The sequence below is a fragment of the Pleurodeles waltl genome, chromosome 7 (genome assembly GCF_031143425.1).
Source record: "Pleurodeles waltl isolate 20211129_DDA chromosome 7, aPleWal1.hap1.20221129, whole genome shotgun sequence".
NCBI classification, from domain to species: domain Eukaryota; kingdom Metazoa; phylum Chordata; class Amphibia; order Caudata; family Salamandridae; genus Pleurodeles; species Pleurodeles waltl.
Genome location: NC_090446.1, coordinates 872,561,755 through 872,584,055, shown reverse-complemented (window position 1 = coordinate 872,584,055; position 22,301 = coordinate 872,561,755). Strand labels below are relative to the sequence as shown.

General features: G+C 39.4%; 1 protein-coding gene across 2 annotated transcripts in view; it reads left to right on the top strand.

Moving 5' to 3' along the window:
- Nucleotides 1-2,211: 2,211 nt before the first annotated feature.
- HDAC3 (histone deacetylase 3) overlaps nt 2,212-22,301 on the top strand; it is a 205,607-nt gene continuing 185,517 nt past the window's right edge. The window contains exons 1-2 of one of the 2 annotated variants that reach the window (XM_069199476.1): nt 2,212-2,398; nt 19,926-20,008. In XM_069199476.1, coding sequence (XP_069055577.1) covers nt 2,344-2,398; nt 19,926-20,008 — 138 coding nt within the window. In that variant the 5' untranslated portion in view covers nt 2,212-2,343. The remainder of the gene's footprint in view (nt 2,399-19,925; nt 20,009-22,301) is intronic. The other variant, XM_069199477.1, reaches the window with a different exon arrangement.

Genomic DNA, 22,301 nt, shown 5'->3' with positions numbered 1-22,301 from the left:
ATTTAAAAAGAGGATGGACAAATAAGAATGGACTAGGAAGCTAATACGGAACTTGTCTTCTCTGTGGATTAATATGGACTTACAACTTCGATTTATTAAGGAGTGTACAGAGACTCATGATATATAAATTTTGAATTAAAATTCTGAATCCAAGACGGATGTAAGATCTTTTGTTGGGACTCTCTGAAGTTGGTAATATTATGAACAATGCCTTTCTCTGGTCATATTAATGATGAATTGAAGTACTTAATATGTTATTGTAAAAATTTATGTTTATAATGGATATTAGGTTGACGAGTGCCACAGCAGTGTTTTATGTTCAGTCGTCTTGCTCAGAAGGACCTCAAACGCTCAGAGAAATTCCTCATTGCCTTTTAAAAAAACAACAAACTCATTTCTTTTGGAAATACAGTTGGTAAAGCATGATGCAAAACAGCTGGCTTCACTGGAAAGCTGGTTTATTACACACCTCTCCTCCTTAATAAACACAGTGCACCCAATTAACATGATCTTGTTGTGTTCTTTTAGTGATTCGGAGGGGAATCCTTTAGCACTAAGAAGAACAACAAGCCATTTTTTGTGAACTAAGTATCCGATACAGTTGTTTGAACGTGCACATTGAAGGGCACGGTTTTATGTCTGTTGTACATACTGTTTCCCTAGTTTGTTTCCCATTTAACATGCAGTATTAAGTGGTAAATGCAGCATTTAAAATAGCACATGCATACTATAGGCGCCCCTATATTTACTAGGGAAGTATTGAGGAAAGTTTGCAGGCGTCAGACTTGTCTTGGAGAAAAAAGCAACCTCTCCGAAGAGAGAACTGAAAAATCTAATCTTGTTATTGATACTTCCTCTACATAACTCCAGTGGCCTGCTAATAGTGCAAGTCTCCACAAATCAGGGGTCTACGGCTTAGATATTTTAAAAGTACTTGCTACCTTAAATAAGCCCGCTTCTTAGCAGCCCCTGTGTTTATGGATAATGGACTAAAGGTATAAGGAAATTGTGAGGCCTAGTTTTATGCAAGCAAACTACTTTCTTCTTCTCTCTCTCTCATTCGTGCTCATGGCAGCTATGGCGCTTTGAATCAACTTGCACTTCCCGTCCTGTCCCTCAGATTCCTGTTAGTTTCTGTCGCCCCCACCACTCCTCTCATGTTGTCCCTTGTTATTTAACTTCGGTCACAAGTCACTTCTTGAGTGAAAGTTGATTGTATGCCATATTTAAATGCTAACATTTACTTGCCATTGTATTTAATCCAGCAGCAAATAATTTTCAAAACCTTTATTACAAATGCCTTGATAATATTAGATTGCCTGAAGTGTAAGTTTGCTCATATTTGCAATATATATTTTTTTTAATGTTGCATTTGAAGAAACACTAATTTGCAGGCAGAGTTTACCAATTTACGGGGCTAGAGTAGTCTAGTTATGAGTTTACAACGCCAATAGCTCTGCCCCAAGCAAATTTGAGACCTATTACATTGCAAACATTTGGTTTTGATATTAAATGCAATTAGGAACAGACGCCCTTGGAACGTTTCTTCCTAATTGGGAGTCGCAATCCCTATATTGCGTACCAACTCACAAACGGTGATTTTTACCTTTTGCAACCGCAAAAAGGCATCGTACATAGGGCCCTAAATCCAATAACAATGACTGACCAGTAAGGCTAACAACATTAGTGCAGAGGCCTGAGGAAGAAGTGCTGAGGCGCACAGAGACAACTGTGTGTGAGAAGAAAAGAGCGCCAATGACGACAAATGAATAGGAGACACCCAAACTGCATAGAAAATCACATACATTGCTACGACGGTTGTGCCCATGCACTAAACACCAACACAATATCCTTGCTTCTCCTAACCATAATCGTGGGTGGCAGCATCGCGCCATGACTGGCCAGAGTCAAAGTGACATCGCCCAGCCAAAGTTGAGCACCCAGTCCCAGATTGATAACTAAACCGCAACCATTCACGACTATCCAGCTAGAAACCGGACGCCCCGGCTCAGAGTGTTTATAGACCGCAGAAGCACGTGCGGACTCCACAACCAATGAACACTTCGGAATTCTCTGCGGCATTCTGTGATTTGCCGACTGTCCTTCAATTTGCCAATCCTAGGTTACCTAAAATAGTACGAGTCCCGCCCACTCACTGATGAATCACAAGATGTATATACCCATTTGATTGGGTATTCTTGCGACCCGGAAGTATTACAATTTACTGACAAATGTCATGCGTTAAATGCTTAATAGGGAATATTAGGCGGAATTTGCAAACGATCTGTGTCTTTTGTGGACCGAGGCCACCTTAGCGGTGAATTTAAGGTCTTTTGCTCATAAATGGCCAAGACAGTGGCCTATTTCTACGACCCGGACGTGGGAAACTTTCATTATGGTAAATGGGGGAAAGGGAAACCAGGGATGGAGATAATGTGGGATATGCGGCGAAGCTCTTGAATTTTACGATTTTGTGAAGAGATCCATGTTTATTTTAATCCAAGTATTTTAATGTGTTTTCACTTACAAGTAGAAATAGATGCATCAGACTAACAAACTTGAAGGTTTAGCTACGTCCACTTTGACATGTACAGATACAGTGATCCTCCTCTGACTTGCAGATACCTTACTAATAAATTGTTATGATTCGCCTTCTGTGACATACATGTGTATTTGATAATCTGCCTACTGCAGCTGATAACATTCTTTCGGTCTCAACATTATTAACGGGTCTCAACATTATTAATTTTAAAATACAGTTATGGAATGTTAGTCAGTGGTAGTCTAATGTTGTCAGGGAGAAAATCACGTTATTTTGCGGTGAAACAGGCAGCCACTTTGGGGTATAATTTGGTTTATTTATGTGTGTCTCACAACCCAGAGAAATTTGATAAGCGCAAATGGTCGAAACCATCTACCTCTGAATGTGTGCATCATTATGTTTTTTTCACTATTTTCTACGTCTTACTGGAAAAGCTAAACGTAACCATTAAAATTAATTATTTAGAAGGATATGTGTCACTTACTCGCTTAAATGCCCTGATTTCAATGAGCATGTTTAGCCTATCTACAGAAAAATAGTCGACGTAATAGAGCCTGCCATCCATGGACCTGCCGTGATTCCTTGTTACTTAGGAGTTTTATATTGCCTGAACCCACCGCACTACTGCACTTTTGGGGACACCATACGTTTAACGAGCGAAATGGCACGTGTGATGCTATTTGAATTACAGTTTTCAAAGTAATTGGTTTAGTGTGACGTAAGGTGTTTACGCTGCTTTGATTAGCCTTAAGTATACAGTTCATCATAGGTTGGCGTTTATCCTGGGGAACAGTAGTGAAGGAGGAATAGGCTATATTTACAATAAGCAGAGGTTTACCGTCCATCTGGCATTGCTCATTGTTATTTTTGAGGGCTTTAACTGTTAGTCATATATTTTACTGAGCTGCCCCGTTCGAGTATTTTCCTAAATAAAATGTATTTTGGTCGCACAGTCCAGGAAGGGTAGAAGGAATGCGGTTACTTATCTTTGGGCCTAATGCATCAATTGATCATAACTGTGCTTCTGCATTTTGAGCTGTGGTTGATAGGTGACCTTTCAACGAGATGAACACAGATTCCTGCAGGGACATGGCATATGGTCAGCTTATCCGTGTATCCAGGAACCATACTACCACAGTATTAGTGGAATATTCAAAACATTTTGAATTTGATCCTCGTTGCCACCTCACAGCAGTAGATAAGATAGCTTGTCAGGCGGGGGTAACATGGTCTTGTGACGTCATATTTCAAGCTTCCATGAATGCATGGTTTTGAGTGCATTTGGCTTGTCAAAAGTCATTATTTGTGTTCCCGAGTGAAATTCGTTTTTATAGCCCACTCTGGGTAAGTCTAGTGATCCTGGGAACTCCTTTCTTAAGTTATTATAGTTGAACATCGTTTACTGTTCACAGACACGTTATTTGTGAGTTGAATTAACGTTTTCAATCAAATATCATTCTGAGATCCCTCGCCTTTTGAGCTAGGGTTGTAGGGTTTTCTGAAGCTGGCCAGCAAAGCACTTTTTAATGATCCAGGTCAAAGTTTATTACAGCATTTAAGCAAGACGAGTACAAGATCATCTTAGGTCCCTAAAGGGTTATTAAATGAAGTGGCACGGCCTACTGTGTTGCAAGCTGTAGTTCTATCCAGTAGATTCTGTGCTGTTAATCCGGCCCTGTGGCAATAAACATTTTGACACTGTTTACTGGAGTTCATTTCCGTAAAGGGCCTGGTATCCCACAGACACTTTTTAAAATGTTTTTTTATTAGCCTTTTTGTAAAATAAACAAACAGTTAATTGGCATAACGAGCATATTAATTGTAATGTTTCAACAGTAAGCCATAAACAACATATGTAAAACACCTTAAGAAACATAATTTGCCAATCTGCGTTAGTTAGGACCTCATCTAAGTCTACTTCCCAGAAGACTCATAGTGCCTAGAGCGTAGTCTTGGTCATGTTCAACAGGATTAAATATGATTAGGACACCACTTTCTTTCCTGTACCCAAATCGTGTACCTTCTCCTGTACAGGATTTTTTGAGTTGCCTCTAGTCCAGGTCCAGGTTTTTAACTTTCAGTTTGGCTGTGAAAGAGCTATTGTGAAATAACAGTGGGCTTACATCCCACCCGTTGCTTACCACTGGTTAGCTTTATCGTCATTCTTATTTGCTTACTTCTTATTTGATAGCTTGGTTTCCCCTTTGGTGTTTGTCCCTCCCCTGAACCATAGGCTCTTTACTATCTTTTGAATTTCCTGGCTCACATTTAGGGAACTACCTTTTTCTTTTTTTTTATTCAGCACTCGGAGGGTATGTCTTCTAGGTCATTGATTCTTAACTTGTGGTTCAGGAACCCCTAGCGGTCTGTGAAGCCTAGGGGCTCTGCAACTGCTTTGACAATCAATTTAAACAGATTAACAAAGTGTATATATATATATGAAGGCGCAAAATGTACAATTGAACATTTTAAAACTTTTAAAACGTTCTGTATATGTGAAAGAATTTCATATTGGAGGCTAAAAATGAAATTAGGATCCTCAGATTGATTTGAGGAGGCAGTGCCACTGTGTCAAACTGAATATAGTGTGGACAATGAGTGACCTACTCTGAAATAAGAAAAACTTCATCCTTCCTATTCAAATTAAATAATTTATTTGTATTTGCTTCAAAACTAAATACAATGTTTAATCATTAGTGTATGTGATAAATGCTTGTTTCTACATTTGCTGTATATTGTTTTGCAGTTCAAATATTTTATCGTCTTCATTCCCTATATTGCTTTAAAGCACAAGCTTCGGTACACAAAGGCTATGATGGTGCTGAGGGAAGGGACATTTGCAAGAACACACTTAGCTAGCAGCTGAGGCAGAATACGTACTTAGCATGAAACGTCTCATAGAGACCCATCAGTCACCTCCAATGCCTACTACAGAAGACCAAATGGCTGAATATTGTGGAAAGTAATTTAGACCTTGGTAAATGTTTCTCTTCACATTCTGACATTTCCTTATCCTTTTTAGGGTCAAGCCTGCGTTTCGCAGCGAGACTCTTTTGTATTTAGAAAAGGGCTCGGAGCCCTGTCAACTTCACGTCAGTGTTTTTTATTGGTTCGTGGGCTTCCCTAATAAAATCTGCTTGCTTTCATTAGTCGAAGGCACGCATATGTCATGCCTTTTCCGGTGGCTAGACCCCCTCCAGCGCAGCGACCAAGTACAGAAAACATGCGAGGCTCGCTATTTTCCATCGGGCTCGTGGACTTTTTTTTTCTCTAATTTACGAGCCCGATCTCGCTTGGCAGAAGTCGAGCGCTTTACATACTTGATTTCACTTTTTCGGGTTATGTACATAAATGCACTTTTGCCCGATAGGTGAAAAGTCGGGTTAGGAGTTTACAACGCGATCAGCTCTAACATGAGCAAATGCGAGACCCGTTGCATTGTAAATGCTTGTTAAATACTGTTAAGAGTTTCCTGAGTGAAAAATATTTGAAAATTGCAGATTGGAAACATTGAATTCAATGTATTGTTTTGAGACGATATAAGAAAAATGTTTGCTTTTCCTCTAGTATTTTGATTTCTTTTCTTTATTTTTTGAAACAACATTTTATTTTAAAAAAAAAATGGGGCAATCCACCGGGTATATACTCACTTTGTAGAGATGAGACATTGACTTTGAAAATGTTTGTTGAAGGTTTTCACTGGGACCTTGAAAGGTAACAGCTGTGCTGATGAGATAGTGTATGCATGCTGTAGACTTTGAAATGTGTGCATTGTAGTCCTACAGATCTCCAATTGTTGCAGTACCTACACCCATTCATGCTGTCATGTCAGTCCTACCTGTAGCCCTTATGAAAAGAGGCATGCATCAGACTTGTAGGTCAGTTGCACACATCACTTTAATGCCCAATTTCCGTCCTGCTATTTGCAGATGATGAGGTCCTGCAGGCCAGGACTGCAGACCTGCTACATAAATTGCTAGATGATTTCACACATTTAATGAAAGACCTGGATATAAACACCAGTCTATCAAATTCATTCACCAGGATATGTGGGCCTAAAAACACAAAAAATAATCCAGTTTCCTTGGTGACACAGTAGTGGGTGTGTGAAGACCTTAACCTATTTAGGAATACTACTTTCTCACCCCTTGTATGGGGGCATTCATATGCTGTAAGTCAACAGCGATTCTCTAGATCTGTTGAAGTCGTACATAGGTTTGCGGCGAAGTATGGTCCGAAACCAGTTGAGGAAATGATGTCACTCTACAAGAGCAAGTGTTTATCTGTGGCTCTAAATGGAGCCTGGCTGTGGGGCTGCTCAGACACCAGAGCCCTGCAGCAGGTTGAGAACAGATTCCTGCGGATAATCTTGGCAGGGCCCTAGCGTTGTCCCACACTATCTGCCATAGTGTGCAGGGTTTCCCAATGATGAGAAGTTAATAAAATACATCATCTATTGATGTGGATCTCAATATGGGTAAAACTAGAGGCCAGTTTTATGCAGGCAATAACATGGGAGTGTATGTCCCTGGATAATATGTTATGTTTCTCCTGACTTTCTTATGTTAAGCAGGCTTTTTTGTTCTTTGGGTGTTTTGGAATTATTCACTAATCCTGAATGTATTGACAGCGTGAAGCAGGTGCTTTTCAACCATTCTAAGAATGTTAGATTTATGCAAGAATCATGCAGAATTTCTGTGATGGGCCACACTGTATTACAGACGGTGGTATTAGTAAAGCTGTACCTTCTTTTTGTAAAGAACCCACAGCATAGATTTGATCTGATGCATTTCTGACTTGATATTGTGCACTTTCGTGTCTCGTTCGCTTATTGTGGTACTTGGTTTGCAGAACTCCCCGTGACGGTCAGTCAGCACAGTGCACACTGTTCTTAATGCCTTTTTGTAAATTTTATATTGACTGACTTACATCAGCTTAAATCTGAAACAAAATGTTTGGCTGTAATTCATTTAGTCCAAAGTGCCATCAAGATTAGAGCATTGTACTGTTGAGACCGAGTAACTTGGGTGTAGTGTCCCAAATTACATTGGTGTTTTAAACATTTTGTGAAGCTTTTTAGGTCGAGCATGACAGTGCGCAAATGCTGCTTTTCTGATGTGTTGGTATGTTTCTGGGTTTTTAGCCACGCCCACCTCGTGCCCATCACTATCACTCGTTCATGGGCTTGCCTTTCAAAAATCCTTTGTTTTCATTGGTAACTGCTTTACATTTGTTCCTCCTTAGGGCGGTTTTGTTACCGCCTTGGCCATCAACCATGTTACATGGATAATTGCACTTTTGCCGATAACTTTGACTGCAAGCAAATTTCTTTTTCCCTTTGTCTCTCTCTTCCCGCTCACGGCAGTGCTTAGAATTGGCCCGCTTATGTCAGCTGTTTCACTTTTTATTTTCAGTTTGTGTGGCAAGATAAGTCCAGTTAGCAATTTACAACGCTAGTAGCTATACCTAGAGGAAACGCAAGACCCATTGCATTGCAAATGCTTGTTAAAATTTTAGGTATGTGCAGCATCATGTATTGTGCACTTTATTGCCTTGTTCCCTACTAGCAATATATGGTTAGCAGAACTCTCTAAATGTATCTGTGACACACAATCAGCACAAGGCATACTTGCACTTTATGTTCCTTTCCAAACGTTAAACTGCTGTTGGGAAACTATATTTCAGTAGTGCTATTACACTTTTAAATATCAAGCAGTATTGGCCTGCCTTGAGCACTTTCACCCAGTTTGAATTGGGAACAACCTGTTTGGTTGTAATGGATTTTATTTAACGAGCCCTCAAAACTAGAAAATTTCATTATTGAGAATGAGAGACTCGGGTAGGGTGTGCTGATTGATTGCTGTTTTAATATTTTATGAACTGTTTGAAAATTGAAGGCATGATTATTATCATGTATTGTCACAATATTTTATTTGTGAATTATTCATTGTCATGAGCCTTTATGGCTATATTGAGCAGAATTAAGTTTTTCGATTAATTGACTGAATGATTGATTGATTTGATTAGCCGTTAGCATTTTACCCTGTAGTTTGCCATCTAGATTAATATTAACAGTGGACAATATTATACCACCTCCATGGAATCTCAGTGAGGCTTAAAACATTGAAAAGTTAAAATTATGGCTTCTCTACTAGTTGGGGTCAATGAACCACGCTGTGGTGCTGCTTAGTACATCATTAATAATGAAGGGACTAATACTATAATTGCATAAAAACGGATTTAGCGTATACACATTTGTTGTAAGTCGACATTACATTATGTATCTATCTTTGGGGTCCTGTCATTATGCCTCCAGGATATCTGAGTCCTGGAATAGGGCTTATTTCTGTTTTAAGTAAAGCCAGGAGGCAATTTGATTTTATCTTCCTTGTGTTGTTTGACTGTGTATTCCCTTTACCCAAATAATCTTGTGAACTCGACTGTCACTTTGTAGTCCATTCTTCTACTAGTGAGGGTTTCACCAGCTTGTGCAACCATTAATGTTAGATCTCAAATTGTCTTATATTGTCTTACAGTTGATCCGTTTACCAGCACTGGGTTGTGATCGGAGAATGTGCACCCCAAGTGTTCAGCATGATCTGTTGACCCTTGTATGTTTGGAATACAGGATTTTATCTAATCTGGAGTGTAGATTATGTATGGGAGAATAGAGCAAACATGTCACATTTGTTGGGTGTAGCTTGTGATGCAACAGTTAATATCCATTAAATCACACCGTTATCACCAATTTGTGAAACCCACTACATTTTGTGCCTGTTTCTGACTAGTGTGATCTGTCGATGTTGGCATTATTAATGCAGTTGAGGTCTCCTTACAAGACCACAAATAGTTGGGACATCTAGCAGTAAGATTGGTGCACACGTGCTTACTATTACTAAGAGACTTCTATGTGCCCTCCATTATTACATATCAGCTTTCTGGTCTGATTTGGTCTGATGTAACACTAGCCTTTTCTATATCAGTACACTCCTCACACTTGCACAATATGCTGTGTGATATTATTGACATTTGCACCCTTTGTGTACTCTGTTGTACTTTTTGTTTTTGTTGTCGATGTCTGGCTCTGTTGCAAACGTGAGGTCTGTGTAGTTAGGCATGTACCTTTTTACCAGGTTCCCCAACACCTTATGTTCCACCTTCTAGTCTTATATATAATTAGTTCAAACATGAATTCAGAATTTAGATACTGTATACGTGTGTGCGCGTTGTTTCAGTTCCATTCTCAGTTATGGTTGTATTCATCCCTAATGATGGCTTAATTCCTTTGATGTCTGCTACTTAGTGAAGCCAGATGCACGGCCCTTCAGTGTTACAGTGTGATATGTACAGTTGATTATCTGAAAACTATTAATTAATAACAAATTCTTCCCCTGCCCTTCCTCCCGGAGTTCTGGTACTGAACTATCCATTTTCAAAAAACAGGCCTCTTCACAATTATACTTCACAGCCCTCCCTTGAGGGCGAAGACTTTGGGAGGTGCCTTTGTGAGTTAACAGTTCGGTGTTATACCTCTCATGCACTGCACTCCAAATTACCTTACCCATAAGACAGCATTTCCTCCTGTTACATTACCTTCTATCATGATTTGAGTAAGTGTGCAACTGTAGCACATCAAGAAGGCCTGCCTGATCCATTATCGATAATCGAATCTGGGTGAGCTCAAGTGGTGTGCTCACTCTTCAAAAGGGCACTCCGTGTCATCAAATGTACAAGATGTCTGCAGTCATTAGGGTGACACATCAAGGTCGTGTGGTGTCTTGGGCTACTTCTTCTACTATTGGTGATTAGTGTTACAAATCCAGATTCAGACTGGACCATTAGGGTCATTCTGCTCGATAGAGCGCAATAAAGCGATCTGTGTAACTGTCACTGTGGTTTCAGCAGAGGCTTTTTTTCACCATCAATTTATGTTGGTTATGTAATATATAAATTCCTTATTTGTGTATGTCTGGTGTGTTGTCACACAGTTACACGGACTTCTGATGTTTGCGTTTCCACCCATTCCCCTGCTGCATCTGGTTTCTGAAAGAAATGTGCTTCCATTCTGCCTAGTATTTTTTGCTCAGCTGATAAAGAAGCATGCATACCAAATGCAAAGATCTGAGGACATGTTTATTCTCAAGCAGTACATTTTCTTTCTGTTTTACTGCAGCTGTAAAATTCTGGTCCAGTTAGACATTGCTGTTTTGTACTGTACATGGAAACATTTTGGTCAGCTGCTTGCAGTAGACGGTCACTATCAAACGCAATGGGAGAGCGAGTACACCTAGCCCATTTGGTGCCCATTGAACTCTGCATGCTCTTTCAGTGAAGAACCTGAAGAGGTTTTTTAGTCTATCTGTGTGCTGAACTGCCATTTAAGATACATTACCTCACTGGGGCAGTCGGTCTTCTCTGGGAATCCAGTGAATAGCATGCTGTTTCTTCTGGAGTGCCCCTCTGATTTATCTACTACATATTCTAGGAAAGGTACATATTTTGTGAGGTATATGACAGATTTCTGGAGTTTGGGCACACAAGGTCTTGATGATGCTACAGCAGATTCAGCCTCAGGGACACCGTTGGAAAGTTATGTTGATCTGTTTTTAGGAGACTAAGGTCTGTGACCACAATACCTTTTTTCAGCTCGAGCTGACTCCCTAATGGCTGCTAGAATAGTGTCTATCTTATTATTAGGTTAATGGGCATCTCCCACAAATGCCTTTCATTGTAGCTGTAATGGGTTGTGCATTAGCACCACTATTGCTTGTTTACATTGTTAAAGGCATAGAGGGCTGCCCTGATCCTGGTTTGCCTATGTTTTGCATTTGGGTTCAGCCATACTGTTTGAGGGTAGGCAAATGGTCACACTTGTGTATACAGAGAATATCATAAAGAGAGAAGTCTCTAAATGACGAGATATCACGAAGAGAACACGTAAATCAGAATTTGTTCACCAGTTATCAATCAAGCACTGCACAGTCATTGTCATGATCTCAAGAGCAACTGTTGAGGCTAGAATATTATGTTGTGTGGCAGTTGATGCATATAAAGATGCAATATTTAAGCTGGAACAAATGGCAAAGCCCATACGTTAATGTACTACTGCTTTACTGAGAATATAGCCCATGTTCCCCCTTGAAATAGAGGAAACCCAAAAAGAAAATAAATATTTAAAATGCAAAGAGGCAGAATTATGATTAGAATATACCTGTAGACACATTTTGAAGATGGTTTGCAGATGGTGGGTTGCAGCTCTACTCTGTCAGCTACAGAATGTCCCTTTCCCAACTCCTTTGGAGAAAGAGTTTGAGATCCATCTGGCACAGTCACTGACTGCTCACAGGTGCTTCTTTCTGTTGATATTTCGACTTCCAATGGTTCAAGAAGTGCTTTGGAAATATTTTTTGGGTTGAGGCTGTAAATGGTTTGTTTAATCTGAGAATGTCATAGTTATTGTCCGAGTGGAAGGTGTGGCCTTATTCTCTTTGAAGTTGATACCCTTTTATATTGCTACACTTTTCATATTCCAATAATTTGCATCATGGGTTATGATGATCTTTTTATTAGACAAGTAAAGCTATGCAATCCCTTGACTATATTAACAGGGAATTCTTATTCTTACACACTCACTTTTACATCAGCAAGATGCTAATTACACTGTTGATTATGTGTTTTATTCTGCTGTCCCTGTTTGTTATGAACACTGCTTTCAAAATCCATATGGAATTAGTTAAGGTTCACTTGGACCAAACGTTTCCAAAGAAACAGGTACACATTTGAGAGAAAAGGATACCTTCCATTCAAAAAGAATAGATTAGCACTGATGGTGGCATGTGAGTTAAATCTGTATGCACATCTTCCTTTAATAGCATCAATTTATGGGGCATTGGTTATTACTCCCTACGTAATGCTGTCTTTAAAGTATCAGTTACAACATTCAACTTGCCTGTTACATTGTAGGTTGAATAAGGCAATTTTGATATGCTTAATTAGATATATGTGAGAAATTATTTAATTTAAAATAATTTTAATTGTATCACATTGTCTGTGACCAGGGTTTGCCAAAACCTCATGAAGGAAATCTAAGACAGCCTTGGTGTTGGGATGTTCTACAAATTTTATTTACGGGCACTTGGAAAGTAGCTGATGAGAGCTAACACAAACTTAATGCAAGCAGGCAGGATTTTGAAAGGACATGCAGTGTCTAAGGACAACTTTCGCCAGGTGTTTTTATTTCCATTATACACAAATATTAGGTTGGGCAGAAGACGTTTTATCGCTAGAAGCGCACACTTCACATACTTTCACCCAATTATCTGCCGGTCTGTGCCAGGTTACCAAAAGTAGCCATTTTACAAACATGTGAGTCCAGACATCCATTTGTCCATGGATGGCAGAGTGCATCTTTTGTCTAACATGGCTATCCATTTGGCATCACTACACAACAAATAACAATTTAAGCTGACATCCTAAGCCGCATGTGCAAAAGACCTTAAGGGGCTTGTAATGTCCGAGGACCAGCAAGCCGTGTTTGATGAATTATTTTATCATGTGAAGGCATGAAGTCACAGATGTAAGCCTCAAGCCATATGTCCCCTATAACACAGCAAAAGATTGTTCAACTACATCATGTATGGTGGATAAGACAGTCACTGTCCTTGGTATATTCCTCCCAATCAAGCGTGTCTTAGGGATGACATGAAAGATTGTCATTGGTGTTGTTGCTTTTTCTGGGCACAGGCATAACATAAAAATTGTAAGCTTAACAATGAAAGCTGTGGATGAGAACCCCCTCACTATTCAACTAAGTGTTTACTAAGGGCTTCTGACTGGTTTTGAGGATGGGTATTTATACACATAACACCGATACAATCATTCAATCACAGTTGTTATCCATTTTGAAACACACACCACCACTGAGCATTTCAACAGCTTCAGTCTTGTCCACAGTGGCTTTTGGTGGTTACATTGTTTCTATCAATTAAGCAATTTATATCTCCCATACAAATTGAAGCACTATGACAATTGTTGTCTTATATGAATACTGGCAGTGAAATTGTCTAAAAATCATTCAAATGTTCTAAATCAGCGTGAAATATTCACTGGTAAAATTGTCTCAAAGTATATAGAGATCAAAGCAACTCAGAGCTCAACTTCAATATTATAGTTACAAACAACAAAAACCATCAGCTAAGTGATTTATTGACCATTTTTTGTGGAATATATATATTGTTAAAAATGTATAACTGCATGCATCTTTTCTGTACTTCGACATCCGATCGCTGGATGCGAAAGCAATGTTCCAGTGGTCGTGGCTGGCTCTTTTGAAAGATACTGTACCTAATCCAGGTGTACTTGTGTCATCCATTAATATGCAGGTCTCACCAAGTGGTTTCAGAGTGGTTGTGGATGTGATGACAGCTTTATTGTCCTCGGATGCTTATTGCTGTTGTTCAACCCGAATGCATTGTTCCTTGTGTTGTTGTTCCAGAAGATATTACTTTTTACTGGCAAAGTCTTTCACAAATGTACTATAATATTCACATAATCCATTGAAAGATAACTCACATCTGGTGTCGGGAGCAGGAGTTTCAGAATGGCATCAGCTAAGATTTTTTGGGTCCAACTTTTAAGCAGGCATGGAATGCTCAGGATAGTCTACTTTGTCCTGAATTAACACGCATGTCTGAGCACACAAAAGAAAATCTTTCTTCCCTCTTGCACACAACTTTGTGCGATTCAGTGTCCGCTGTATAAACTAGGATGTTGTCTTGGAGGAATTCGACACAGGAATCCATACCCTTAAAAAATGAAACAAGAGACAGATGACTGTGCAAATTGCATGCTTCTGATGCGAAATAAATGAAAAACAATATGAATGTGGTAAATCATCTGGAATCTTGTCATTTCAACATGATGGGTGCAGAATTTAAATCTAACTTGGAGAATTCTGTATCTCCTGTTATTAACTGACTTTTATTAATAGGTAAGAGGTAGTTATCATTTAGATTTGTTTTCTGTTCAAGGCTCTTAGTTCAGTATATAATCAAATATTCCCACCTTCCCATTTAGCTAGGACAATGGGCAAAATGCATTGGGATGCTTCTACCTCCTCTATGATATCTTAGTTTCCCATACAATCTAGTTTTAGTTGTGTGTTTGTGTGTGTGTGTGTGTATGTATATATGTGTGTGTGTGTGTGTATATATATATATATATATATATGTATGTGTTGTGTTTAGGTTGAGTTGGCTGGTATTTTAGCAAGTTAAAGCTGTAATACTGTGCCTATAGTGATAAAATACTTAAGTCATTTATCAGCTCTGTGTGATTGGCACTGTGCTAATCCTATGCATACTGTCTTTACTGTAAACATGACAAAAGGCTTTGTCCTTTTCTGGGTCAGCGTGGATGGCACTGTGTTACTCCTATGTTACTAGAAAAACATACATTTGAGGTGAGTGGATTCAGTATGTTGCTGGTGTTGTAGGGTGCTCCATATAAAGGAGCTGCTCTCCATCTAAGCTTGGGAACTTCTGGGAGCTCCTTGCTTTCTGTTTTGCATATATTATGTTCCTTAAGTTGCTGGCATCAGTTGTGCACCAGAACAAAGGGTGCATCAGCTTTAAATGGAGACCACAACCTACGTACAACATTCACTCTTCTTCCTCTCAATTCCAGGGCAGGAGCCAACATGACACAAAAGAAAAGTACGATTCTTGCAAATTGCTTCTCACAGATGATTTATTGTGCCACCGAAAAACCCATCTGAAACGTTTCAGCTGTCCTGCAGCCTCGCTCACAGATAGTGAGACACCATTTTGCAAAAGTATTTACACAACCACAGAATATGACATCATAATCGGTGAAAACAGAATATTGTAGTGTTGTTTAAACAGAGGGTCACACTTCATTGTATTGCACAAATTACTCATGATATCTTGGCAATCATGTGCCAAAATGATAAAATATTAGAAATGAAAATTAGTGAAAATTAAAAATGAATTCACATTATCTCACAACACCCCCCAGGACCACATGGCTAAATTGCCAAAAAGGCTTCAGGAAATGTGCGAAGTGCAAAGCAGGTAGGCGCAGGCACAATACTAAGGCATATCAGACCCCTTTTGCCAAGACATGCAAACAAATCCTTGACAATTATCATTGCAAAACTGACTTTGCTGTTTGCGTTCTCCAATGACCATGGAAATTTGTATATGTGGGGAGCACGATGCACCCTGTGTATAAAAGAATATTACAACATTTGCGAGCAATAAAGCAAGGAGATAAAACATACCAAATTGGCAGGCATTTTCAGGCAAGTACCAGAGCAATGCCACGTTTTTGAGGTACTTTATCATCAATACTATTCCACAATATACTACTGGTGGCGATAGGGAAACAAAAGTGAGACAGCCAGAATCCAGGTACTTACTCGAACTCATTTAGAAGACCCGAACGTCCTCAATATTGAAGAAGATTTGTGTACACAGTTGTGACTTCAATTCCCTCTTATTGAACAAAAGGCTCATTTAATAGCAACATAGAATATTTTTTTATACCACAAGTGTTACAAACAAGGGAGTAAGTTGATCAAATTATCCTTTCTCACTATAACAGCTCATCAGCCAAGTTAGAATTTGTGAGGCCAAGACACATGGCAAAGTTAACACTCAAATAAAGTATACCCAATTGGGTTATGATGGAATAAAATATGTCTGATTGATGGGTTAATTGCGCAACAGGGCAATACATAGCTTTCTCAGAGTATATCCACTTCGTCATGATTTAATGAAATATGCCTGATTGCGCAATGGAGTGTTAATTATGCTGTGGAAAAACTTGAAAATCTACCCCTTGGGTTTTTACATAATGAAATGCAATGTGACACAGTGAGATAATGTGAATGAATTTAACATTTTCACTTTTCCACTATTTTTCCTTTTCTAATAATTTATAATTTTGGCACACATGATTGTCAAGAAATCATGACTAATTTGTGCAATACAATGAAGTGTGTCTTCGGCACCTTTCCTTAAAATTGAGGGGAGGAAGAGTGAAAATAGATATATAAGAAACATAGAAATGTTAAGGCATTTTGTAGAGTTGGAGTGATAAGTGCTTATTCCTACTCGAGTCATCAAACAGTTGTGCCACATGTTAAATTGCCCTTTTGCTATTTCACTCATCTAAATCTAGTTTCTTTTCTATAGCTCAGTCCTCCCATAAATGGGAAATCCCCCTAGTTTGTTTTCCATTTTTGCTATTCTCTTGTAATATAATTTTATGTTGTACGCCAATCAGTTTGGCCAAACCACTTTTAAGCACAGTAGAGAAGATTTTTATAACTTAGTAATTCGACCCCCTTTCCTTAATGAGTGAAACCTGTCCTGGGATTCAAAACAATCTGTAGTTTTCATCAGTCATGCCAGTCCAAAACACAAAACTCATTGATAGCGAACATTAATCTTAATCCAGATTTATATTCCTTTGAGAAATGCTTCTGCTAAGAAATAGCCAACAATTCTAATGTTATTACCATCAAACAATGACTCCTTGCCATGTGGTTTCTGTAAATCAGGCACTGAATGACTGACTTATTGGTTTTCTGGCATAGAAATACTACCTTTCAAGTCTGACACCAGTATTGGGTTTAGCACTTTTCTCTAACCTTTACATAGCTTCACTGAATTCATTCAGTTGGTCTCTTCATTTGTGGTATTACAGTAGGTAATGATCTAAAATGTCTTACCCCTTGGACCCCTGGCTTCAGAGCAACATAAATGTTTTGTCTGTTTATGGGAATTCTGTCTTCAATAGCTATTAAATAGGTTAAGAAACATTCTTTCCACCTACCCATTGGAATAGGTGGGTAATCTTTTGATTACAGGCATTTAGGTGGTAGATAAAATTGTGTATTAATTTATGAATATATAATAACAGATGCATAGTGTCCAGGCAAAGTGTTTGTGTAAGTGTGCACTACAAAGAATGTGCACATCACAGCTGAAAAGCAGCATAATGCGTGCAACATTGCATGGAGTACATTAACTGAATTGATGCTGTTATGTTAAACTTTCACGATGTACACAACCACTGTTGTATTTTAATGTTTGTTAATGGCATACCTATTAAACAAATTGTGTGCACACCACCGATGATGGTATTAAGATATGTACAAACAATTTTTCCCATAGACACAGAATGGGTAAAAACCTTTGCTACATCTGGCCCTAAGTGTGTACAGTGTTTTTCAACAAAATGCATTTGCATACACATAGCAGTGTAATGGTCAGGAAAAATGTTTAGAAGTGCATAAAAAATTGTGTGCACTTCAGACGATGAGTAGGCTAATGTGTGCCCATCACAAGTGTGCACAAACTGCAGTGTGCAATCTTTATTGAAACTATGTTATATAAACAATCATAGGTGTATCTGCACAGATGTTGCAACAGAGTACTTATTAAAGAAATTGCATTCACTTCACAGATAAGGGTAGTGTAAATTGAGTCCTCCGATTCTGCATATGTGTTGTCGCAAGAAACCCAAACCTTTTCTTGGGAAACAAGAAAATACAGGTAACTTGTCCATTCAGTGAGGTTTTGCTGTAGCTGAGATCTTGCCCTGAGATGGGTGCCAAGATTAACTCCTTCTTATAGTATTGTTAAGGTTTCAATGTTATTCCAAAATTCTGCTGTTTTTATCACTCCAGAGGAGCTTATTCCCAGCTCCTTAAGACATCTGAAGTTAGCAGAACAAGACTGGAGGCGGGGAGGGCCCCAGGCCCAGGAGAAAAACGTTCAACTGAAAATATTTGGAAGAATGCATCCTTACTTTCTCGTGAGCTGTACCTCTAGGTTAAGTTCTTTTTGCACCCCTACTGCTACACTTTTGCTATCTCCTGCAGTCCCCTTGTCTTTTGCAAGGCTCGACCCCCCAGCAACAGTGTCAGTCTGGATTTGTGTGTTGTTTGCTATTCAGTTCTTGGTCGATTCACTGTTCCATGGGGCATGATCCTCACCTCATGGCACTATGTAGGGTTAGTTGCTTCTTTGACCCTTTCAGCTTCTTTCCAGACAACATGCATCCTCCACTTGGCACCACAGCCCCAGAGCTGTTGCTACTCTCTGCAGTCACTCGCGCTGCTGTTACTTCTAGGTGTATTTTACCTAGTGATGCTTATCCTCCCCCAAGCCTGCTACTTTTTGTTTGCCCCAGATAAGCTTGTCTGACCTGGTGATAGTAGCTCCTTCCAAGAGTTGAGGATTGCATCTAGATCTTCCCTTCAAGGGAAGCTTCACCCAGCATCTCTTCCAGTTCAGCACATGGGCTGTATTCATATGAGCATCCGCTCAGTCACTAATCTGTGTCGAATGTGGCTTATGTTTGCAGGATATTGTAGGATTTGGACAGGTATGTAGAAGCCTCTGACAGTTTTGCTTGGTGATGTTACCAGCCTTCCCTGATAATAACTGACAGTTGTGGAGTATCTTGATTTGTTGCACATGCTTTTGTGGTTGTTTTTCCTGGATTTTCCAGCCTATTGAAAATCATCCTCCTTTGCAGCCTATTTTCCCACCTGAGCCACTGAAGTGTCTTGAGCACAATAATGTGTCATCAGTCTTATGGAAATGCTCATTGCTTGATGAACTTGCACCATCAGAATGTATATTTGAGTGGGCCCACAGATTCTGCTCCAGCTCTCCCATGAAATGAAACGTAAACTTGGTACTAATTCCAGTTTATTTACGTAACCAGTTGCCCACTGAAACAAATTGAGCACATCAGACCTGTCTTTAATTTAGCTGCCCCCAGCAACTTTTCCTAATAAATAGTCTGGGGACTGGTATCGAACCAATCAAATGGCTAAAGAGGTTTAGTAGTGAGCTAGTAGTGAGCATTAACTAAATTGTGAATGATTCACAAGAGTCAGATTCGGTTAATCAAATCTTCCATTGAGAAGTGCACACCTCCACCATTATAAGGATTTTACAACACACTGAAAAGTGCTTTGACCATATAGAGGAGTGAGGCAGAGTTTCTTTATAAGGCCATGCAACTCTATTTCCAGAGTCATTATGCTATGAGACAATGCCACCTACTAGTAGAGACATCATCTGATGGCATTTTCCACATTAGGTGTTTGTACATCTGGTTGGGTGTGGTGTAAAAATATACATTCCTCAGTGTGTGGCTTATACCTAACATGGTTGTCTATTCAGATTTCAACAGAACAGTTTTAATGTACGTGCTTGTGTAACTTTCAAGAAATGCTAAAGTTGTTGATTTGTGGTTTTTAAAAGTTTTTTTTTTTTTTGTTTTGTTTTTTCTCAAATGCAGAAAATGTTTTCAATGATCAACTTTACTCATATTTTTTTAGGCACAGGACATCCAATGAAGCCCCATCGTTTGGCTCTGACCCATAGTCTGGTTCTTCACTATGGTCTCTACAAGAAAATGAGTGTAAGCTATGAATGTGATGCTGATAAAGACTGTGAAATGTGCTCATTACTAAAAACAGAGAAGTTGGTCCAAGTGCTGAATTAATGGCTAACGACTCTATTTCAGAAATGTTCCAAGGACTCCATTTTAGTGAGTCTTGGAAGACAGAATATGAGAGATGATAAAAAAGCTTAGGTATTCTGTCATGCTTGCTCTCTTTCTTTACCAGCGAGTTTTGATTATCTCCTCTAGAGAAAGGATTGGAAAAGGCTTTTTTAAAAATATTTCGGTATCTTTTCTTTATGGTGACCCGCCAAGAGCATTGCTTTCTCTAGATGAGACCTGTTCTCCAGCTCCTCGTTTCTTATGCACCCAGCTCAATTCACCTTTTTTTAAAATCAACTATTAATGGGAGCAACAATGGACTTCTTGGACCCTATTTTTTTAGGTTTTTGCTCTTCCGACTCCTGCACGAGTATGTTTTGTAAGGGTTTTTTAAATTGTCGTTGAGTGTTCAGAACTAACCTCCCTACTAGCCATATGCCATTATTAAGAATTGTCTTTGGGCAAGGCATTCACTGGGGGGGTACTTGATAGCTTTGCAAAGGATGTATCTGGTTTTCTAGATGATGCGGACCGGCAAGGGGAACCAATGGAGTTCCATCAGGATGGAGATGATGAGATCATATATTTTCAGGTCCTGGATGAGATTTGCTGCAGCATGTAGACTGGCCCTAGAGACTGCCAGTGTCGATTCTGGAAGGTCGTGGGTAGGTCATTAGCATCATCCATATTCAAGATAATGAGATCTTTATCAGCAGTCATGAAGTCACTTTCTGGAACAAATATTTTCTCTTTCTTTAGTACCAAGCCATCTTTGATTTTTAGGCTGTGTGGTCCTTGAGGGTGAGGTTGGTGTCTGGCCGCACTCCAAATGACTTGGCATTCGGTGAAAGTTGTAGTTCGAAGCAGTCAGCGTTCTTGTCATTGAGCCAGGTTTGCACTGTATCTTGTTTATTGTTATTGACAAATAACAGGAATTCTGTTTTTGTTGTGTTGCATTTCAGGTAGGCACCGAACATCCAAGTCTGGATGATGTGCAAGCATTGTTTAAGGTATTGGATGTCTGAGGCCGAAGACACTTCCAAATAGGATTGTATCATTGGCATAGTGGTGAATCTCGATGCTGTTATCTGTGAGAAGAGCATTAAGCAGCTCTAGGTATAGGATGAAGATGACAGGAGACACTAGAGCCCTGGGGTACTGCACAGGTGATACAAATCTTTAGTGACCTGGGCATGTCCATGTAAAGGACATTGCTGGTGAATCCAATTCAAGACTCCAAAGTGCATATGAGAATAGGGTGGTTGACTGTTGAAGGCATCTGGGAGCTCCAGTAATATTCAAAGGCAGTGGGGGCATCATCTTCATCTGTGGTCAAGGGGGCATTGTCTGACATCTAAGGTTGCGATTTCCATGCTGAGGGGTGATCTGAAGCCAGAATGGTAATCATGCAGGAGATGGCTCGCACTGATGTGGTTCTTGCAGTTGAACATAAATTGATTTTTCAATGATCTTGCAGATGAGTGATAAGTGAATGATGGGTAGATAATTGGTGAGGTCATCAGTCTAGTGGATGTTTCTTTAGGTTTGGAAGAATCTGGTCTGGCTTGAGGCTTCTGGGAAACAGTAAGTGTAAAAGAGCATTTTGAAGGAGAGCTTTGATGAAGGACGTTAAAACATCATCTTTAGAAGTCTCTTTCAGGGAGTTTGTCAGCAAGATTTTCGAGAGATAGAGCTTTGAATGCTGACCATTACAGGATTCTACTGCAAGAGGTGGGCGTAATAATTGAAGCAGTGTTGGTGTTGTCAATGTGCCTTTGAAACCTCTTTATTTTGTCATGAAAGAAGAGGTTGATGACCTTCAACGTTTCGTGGAGTGAGGAATAGGTGAGCCCAGCAGGTGGTTGATGCAGTGCTTAATTATCTTGAACAGTGTTCTGCTTCTTTTGATGGCTTCATTAATTGATGTTAAAATAGAATCCACCGTCAGCACAGCATTGACTAGATTCGCATAGCATTGAACTTTTATTTTGTTAACCCCATTTGTAGTTCTGACACTCTTGCAGACCACCTAGAAGTGTCCAGATTGCAGTGTTTGCCCGGAGTAGAACAATTCTCATTGTTTCAAAGTGTAGTTTTACTCACACCTTTAACAACTCCTAACAGCCTTTTTTCTGAACTTATGTAAAAATATTTCTTCTGAGTTCATAGGACTCACTTGCCCAGTCTCTTGTCTGATACTGCCTCTTCT